The sequence below is a fragment of the Ptychodera flava genome, chromosome 19 (assembly GCF_041260155.1).
Source record: "Ptychodera flava strain L36383 chromosome 19, AS_Pfla_20210202, whole genome shotgun sequence".
In the NCBI taxonomy this organism is placed as follows: domain Eukaryota; kingdom Metazoa; phylum Hemichordata; class Enteropneusta; family Ptychoderidae; genus Ptychodera; species Ptychodera flava.
Genome location: NC_091946.1, coordinates 36,877,299 through 36,884,595, shown reverse-complemented (window position 1 = coordinate 36,884,595; position 7,297 = coordinate 36,877,299). Strand labels below are relative to the sequence as shown.

The following is a 7,297-nucleotide window of genomic DNA, read 5'->3' as shown; positions in this document are numbered from 1 at the left end:
ATCGTCGAAGTCTATCAATTTCATTACGCGACTTTTAGGCCTGGACACAGCACGCACGTGATCCCCCTGTTGTTGAAAAGGAAGCTGTTTGTCTACCGCATGAAAGTACACAGTGCGTCGAAAGTTTAGGCATCGGCGGGGTCTATATGAATACAAACTCCCATATTGGCGATAAAACTAAAACAAAAGGACTCAAAATTTGCCCAGTGGATGTATTTTGTCAGATTCTAACAGTCATGTCTAATTTTTTGGATATTTTCAGATTAGACACATCTTGATCGTGGGAGAAACACCGGCCGCCATGTTGTTTGTTTACATTAATGAGCACACCGAAGATCGACGCAAAAAAGGTCCGACGCACCAAAATTCATGACATAGACGCGGGCTGTCGTGACGTAGAACGGCCAAAGAATAGCTCCAGTATTTTTTGTTCTGAGACGACAAACTTAGCTTGTGCATGTGATAATACATGTTAAATGCACATTTAGTTTTTGTTATCCGCTAAGTGATATTAAGTATTAGAATTCTGATTAATGAAAAATATGATATGATACGTCTTCTAATTTGTTTTAGCCAAACAATAATTCCTACCTCGCTGGCAATAAGATCCATAAAAAGCATATAGACAGTGACATTCCCATTCTTCGCTGTAACCACCATTGTAGTACTGAACGACATCACTTGTACATGAACCTTCATTTTGGCAGAGATGGATAATGCAGGGATCTATATAATTTTATTTTTTGTAAAGTAAATTAAAAGAGAGAAAGTATTATACTACAACAAGCTGACTCTTCATTTTCCACTTGCTGAAAAATATCATACGACTGGAAACTTTTAGTTTATTCTCTTATGTTACATTCTAAGCACCGGAAATTGAAGTAAATTTAATACCGATCCTAAAGAACCCTAAAACAGGAAAAATCGTCTACAGTATACATGCCACGAGAAGCATACTAGTAAAAATGTACCAGAAGTATAATCAAATTTTGTAAAAGCCTACTTATCACGTTGCTATGATTCATGGTCATCATATATCAGTATTCAAATTTTCATCGCTGAGGAGAAGACAATGTGTTTAAGAATTGAAACGTACCAGTGTAATTCATAATAAATGTCTCTCTAAAACCGACATACATTAAGGCGACAGATATTGAATAGGTCTCAGGCGATGTCAAGTTCATTAACGTAACAGGCTGTGAATATGCTGTTACTGTTTGGCTGTCATTTACATCCGAATGTCTCCAATATGTAACCTCATATTCGATGTCGTAAGATAGCCACCTATAATCGAGGTCAAAAGTCAATTCAACCATTCCACGGTCAGGTGAGTGGATTTTTACAACATCAAGTCTTCGGGCAGCTGTAAGATACAAAATTATGTGAAAAAAGCATAGGTCTTATCTAGACTTCAAATAATACACATATGACGCAATATATAGGATTGAGGTACCCGTACTTTTGAATTGTGGTGCCCGTACACTAGCTGTGCAGGACCGAAAGCTTATTAGGAGTCGAGAGAAACTGCAAACAGTTAAAGACTGTTGAAAACAATTATAGAAAAAACTCAACTTGAGTGCCAAAAACACTCCACTGAAAAGGGCGAAAAACTCGAAAGCAAAAAACTCGAAGACAGAAAGCTTGAAATAACCTAAATGCACATAGCCGCTCAGGAAAAACCAGAGATAAAAACCTTCACTGAAACATAGCAAAAAACCTCTGGAAACCTGAACCCGATTGCATGCTGCATGTGCCGATAGATCGGGATTTTTCATTAACGACGAAAAACCTGAGTAAAATTAAATAGAATACAAAACAAATGCTAAAATGAAATGCGCAAATAAATCTCACAGAAAAACGTTGCACAGAGTGTGTGGCACTGTCAGACTAACGACCACATCGCCAACTCCCATTAATAAGCACACATGCATTACCGAACACCTGCTCAAACATGCTGCCATTGGATAAAAATGACGTCATGTAAAGACAATAATTTCCCGCTTTTCTGAAAACCGCGGGAAATGTCATTTGCTATGCTTCTATGTACTCATTCACGTTTTTTCTCCATTCGTATTCAGTTTTAAACTTTCGACGGTAGTTGTCCTTCTTTAAACAAAACAAGGATAAATGATGTTAAATCATGGACTTCAAGTACACAGTGGTGTGATACTAAAATAATGTAGTTAATTGCTGATCAATACCCATGTCATTTATTTAGATAAATGATTAATGCTCTGTTGTGTGAAGCTTCCTCGTGTGATCTTCCCTCAAGCTTTCGAACAAAGAGCAGTGTTCTATTATTACATTTTTACTGGATATTCATTCGTTTTTGTGTACATTTAAAAGAAGTGTTCTCTTTGAATGCTTGGAGAAGAAAGTAAATGTTTTGTATTTGGTGAGCAGAAATTATTTTTTTTAAATATTGCCTAGGTTTTAAACCCAAACTCTCTGGTAAAAGACAGGTTCATCGTTAAAAGTAAAGGCAACACTTCTTACCGTACTCACAGCTTGAGCCATAAATACCATCAAGACATTGACAATTCCATCCTTCGTTATAATCACCATTGTAGTATTGAACGACAAGACCGATGCATGAGCCGTAATGTTGACACGGTAGAATGATGCATGGATCTACGTTATTTTATAAAAAGACAAAAAGAAAGAGGGACACGGGATCTTCACTGTACAAATTTTATGCAATTTGTTGACATTTCATTTTTCGCCTGTTGGAAAACAGCATGCGATTAGAAAAGTTTACTTAATAGAATCGACACTTATGTTAATGTTACCATCGGACATCACGTGTACAGAACATTTCATGAACTTGACTAACGTTAAACAGTCTGCGTTCAAAACGAGAAACGCCCTCAACGTTTAGGCATCCTGCGAAAAACGGTCTTGGTGAATATTTATCACGGATATTAGCATTCTCTTGGAAACTCAACGATTATTTTGGAGAATTATGCAGTTGTTGAATGTCATTAAATACTGAAGAATAATCGTAAAAAGCCGTTTGTGACCAAGGAGAAGATAATATATGTAAACATTTAAACATACCGGTGTAGTTCACGTAGAGCGTTTCTCTCACATCGAGCTGCATAAATGCCACAGATATTGAGTTGTTCGATTTCAATCGTGTGCTAAGACTCTTAATTAGACAGTATGCGCCTCGCAACTGAAAACTTGAGAGTTTTGCTCGAACGTGCCTCAAGGCAACATTCAAAGATTCTCTTTCAAAATAAAAATGAAAACAGGATGGTCATCGTGTAATTTCGGTATGAAAAATCAAATTTCCCGTATTTGAAACAAAAATAGCCGCAATGCCAATGTTAACTCTCTGGAGAAAAGTAAAAATTTCCATTTTGAAAACACTGAAATGGTTAATTTTTCCCACTCCGGAAGCTTTAAAATGAAGACATCAATCAGTAGACTGGAATAGTATCGGAAAAAACAAGCGTCAAAAATCTTTTTGCGAGGCGCATTCTGTCTTTTCGAATGTAAATGAGAACCAAATAGTAGCAGCATACAGCCAATTACAGTGGAAAACTTCACACCATCGGTGGCAAATTCAATATCTTCGCACTATTGTGTAGCTCGATGTGAGAGAAACAGTCTGCGTGAAATACACTGGTGTGTTTAAATTTGTACATATATTGTTATTTCTCCTCGTCACAAAGGGTTTTTTAACGATTATTCTTCAGTATTTAATGACATTCGTCAACTGCATAATTCTCGACAACATAAATTACTGGAGTTTTCAAGAGAATGGCAATATACGTTGTAAATATTCTGGCTAATGTGCAGCGTTCAATAAGCTCTTATCCAATTGGGTAGCTGAATCTTACCAATATAATTAAAACAATACAAATAGACTCCCTAAGTTGTTGTGAATAGTGACAATGGACCAATCAGAGAAAGAGCTTATTCAATGCTGCACATCAGCAGAAATATTCACCCAGACCGTTTTTCGCAGAATGTCTAAACGTTATAAGGGCGTTTCTCATTTTGAACTCAGACTCGTTAACGTCAGTCAAGCTCATGAAATGTTCTGTACACGTGATGTCCGATGCTAACATTAACATAAGTCCATTCTAGAAACTAAACGTTTCTAATCGCATGCTTTTTTTCAACAGGCGAAAAAACGAAATCTTGTCAACAAATTGCATAAACTTAGTACAGTTCTTGGAAGAGAAGCGTTGTCATGTGAAAAAAAATGGCAGGTGACTTTACGTTGGTTATATTTTAGTCTGCTATAATCAGTGCAGTGGTTACAAGTCATATACTACTGAAGGCAATAATAACAGACAATACTAATCTCTTATGAGAATATAAACGTGTGCAAGGAATACAACATGTCGGAGTTATTCATATTTAGTGTAAAAAACATAGTATTACGTAAATGCGATAGATAAAAAATCATGTTATGTCAAGCTTTCCAGGGTAATTTGCTACAACTGTTTGGTTGTTATTGATATCCAGATATCTGCAAAAGTAAACGTGTATTCAACACAAAGGCGTTAGGTAAGGATACAAACATACCAATACCATACCTGTATAATTCATTTCGATCGTCTCCGTCAGACCAACATATCTCATTGCAACTAAGATGGAGTATGTCTCATTGGTAGTCAAGTTTGCTAGGGTGACACTTCTTGAATATGTGGTTAGTGTGACTGTGTCATTGGTATTTGATTCCATCCAATAGGAAACCTCGTACACTACGTTGCCATACCATTCCCAGTTCTCGACAATGATGCTCAATTCTACAGTTCCAGGTTCATTTGTTTCAGCATTTATAGAATACAGTCTGAGGGGACCTGGGAGAATGGGAAACTTTTTTCTAAACATATTTGAATATATTTTATCTCAAAATGTTAATTAAAAAGAGAATGTGACTCAAATTACGGTAAGCTATTGAGTAAAAGGAAGAATTCTATGTTTCTGTTTGGCTCCCGGCTTCCATGGTGTCAGTGCCAAAATAATGAGACCTTGTTTGTCAAAACTACAGAATTGAAAATATAGAAAAGTTACATAAATTACCAGAAAATATTCATGATCGATTCATAGAGAGGAAGACGATATTATCATGAGGAGTTGCCACTAATGCAAAACAATGCCCTTTTTCGTTGATGAAGAATTACTTTCAGAGGAAATAACTATTGACAACTCTGTCCGGGAAATTGTAATCTTTCTTGCTTGAAGGCGATCACATGTGTTCATCAAAAACAGGATAATCAAACAACTATTATTTAATACCACCCTGACGAAATTCAAAATCATAAATACCTCTTCTTGTTGCCATCCACGTATTTCCAATTGTTGGTACTGTTATTTCAAGTTCCGTTATAGATCGTGTTGTAGTTTCCGTTGTAGGTACTGTTATAGTTTCTGTTGTAGCATCATGTGAATCAGATAGTGTGTTTATAAACGCCGCAGTTTCTATTTCTGTGTTTAGTTGCGGAGACCCATTTGAAACTGTCGTTTGTGTCACGGACAGCTCACCTGACGTGGATAAACTATGTCAATGTTGCTGCAACAATGTTATCTACAAATCGCTACTTTCTTGATTATGTGCCTACGTTAACACGATTGGAACTAATTTGGGATAATTGGATTTTCATATTTTTCAAATTTCTCAAAAATGTTAGGTCCCGTACTGCTTACTGTTGCAATATTGCAAATTACTCATAAAAGCAAGTAGTGTGTAACGTTAAAAGAAAAGAAGATGAGATTACATTTGTAGATGAAATTGACATTACTTCACCATTCAATTATCCGAAATTAGTTCTAATCGTGTTCGTTTTTTCATGATTAACATAACTAGAAATTCAGAGATTTCAGTGGAGCATTTCCGAAGATAGAAACAAACTTTGAAAACTAATTTCGTTAAATATGTGGATTTAAAATTATTTGATTCAAAACTTCAATTTATCTTTCAATTTACTTTTATAGGTTTTTGTGAGTAATATCAGTATTTTTTGTATATTATATTGATTGTGTTTCATCGAAATTGGCGCATTGATATATGACTACAATGAAAAGTATCACGATCAGTGGAGTGACAAAATCTATCGCCTATCAAGGTGATAAGAAGCCTCACGAAGCTTAAGGCTCAGAAAATAGAATTAGATGACGAAACATCGAACGTCGAAGCTTCACAAGCTCCTATACGCTGTTCTTCTATGATGGTATTTAGCGGTTAAATGACGATTATTACACCCCCTCATTCAGCGTGCACTGCCATAAGTTTAACACGACTCACGTGACATGTAAAAGAACGTGATGATGCCCTCTGTGGATGTGATTGAGCCCTCTAAGAAACTTGATGATGCCCCTGCATTTGATATTACTGGATACGTAATTTTTCCTTACTGCGCGTCCTTTCTGCCCATACAAATTGCGTTCGCTTGTACGTGCAGTCTGTCACCGGCACAGTTAGACGATATTTGATGCAGTAAACCGCAAACGAACGAAATGGCAATCAGGAATGCAATTTCTGTGTTCAGCGACTATGCAAGCAACAAATTTGGATACGCCACGAGGAGATCGGCAAACTTTCAGCAGCAACCCTAGACTCGGCACTGACAACATTTTACGCTGAGGTCCGGACTCAGAAAGGCGAACTGTACGCGAAGAAGTCTTTAGAATCTCTTCGCTATAGCATACTGTGTCTTTGCATGTTTGCTTGTTCGGTGTACTAAAATAATAACACATGAGAGCTAGAGCAATATCACGATTTATTGCCTGTCCTCGGGCTGGTGGTCATGATCGAAATACTGATGATGCCCGAGCCGTAGGCGAGGGCATCATCAATATTTTGATCATGACCACCATACCTTGGGCAGGCAATAAAGCGTGATATTGCCCTCGCTCTCATGTGTTATTATTTAATTATCTCTGGCGTGGCGACCAGGTGACCACGCTGTCCTTTGGCATGTAACCTTACGGCAATGACTCAAAAACAAATCATTTTTCGTTTTTCATCCAATGTTCACAATCACAAAGGATGCTTGATTCGGGAAACTACGAGGTGAAAGTACTCCATGATGGGCATACGAAATCTAAATTCGAAGACAGCTCCCAGTTGGAAATATATTCAACGCAATCTCTACACTCGTACTTTTGACCAATAGATAGCCCATACCTGACCCTATTTTCGTTAAAAGCGCAGCCAGTGGGTTTGTAGACTATTTCACATGTACGGTACGATTAGAAACATTGTAGTTTCCATAACCGTGACGTTAACACTACGTTTTGTGGCAACGGTAAAAATATCGACTGCTTTAATGACGAGCAC

The 7,297-nt window shown here is 37.1% G+C and overlaps 1 protein-coding gene across 1 annotated transcript; it reads right to left on the bottom strand.

Moving 5' to 3' along the window:
* Positions 1–559: 559 nt before the first annotated feature.
* LOC139118183 (neurogenic locus protein delta-like) lies at positions 560–5,391 on the bottom strand. The gene is made up of 5 exons (XM_070681476.1): positions 5,287–5,391; positions 4,551–4,817; positions 2,497–2,631; positions 1,097–1,363; positions 560–726 (listed from the first exon to the last, which is right to left on the bottom strand). The coding sequence occupies exons 1-5, from the start codon at positions 5,300–5,302 to the stop codon at positions 560–562; spliced, it is 852 nt and encodes a 283-aa protein (XP_070537577.1). The 5' UTR covers positions 5,303–5,391.
* Between the last annotated feature and the right edge of the window lie 1,906 nt (positions 5,392–7,297).

Excerpts from the sequence above, each read along its gene's own strand:
- LOC139118183 (XM_070681476.1), bottom strand. Across the intron at positions 1,364-2,496 it reads TGGCTCAAGCTGTGAGTACG|CTGCCCGAAGACTTGATGTT; the intron begins GTAAGAAGTGTT and ends TGTATCTTACAG. Across the intron at positions 727-1,096 it reads ATTTATTATGAATTACACTG|ATCCCTGCATTATCCATCTC; the intron begins GTACGTTTCAAT and ends AAAATTATATAG.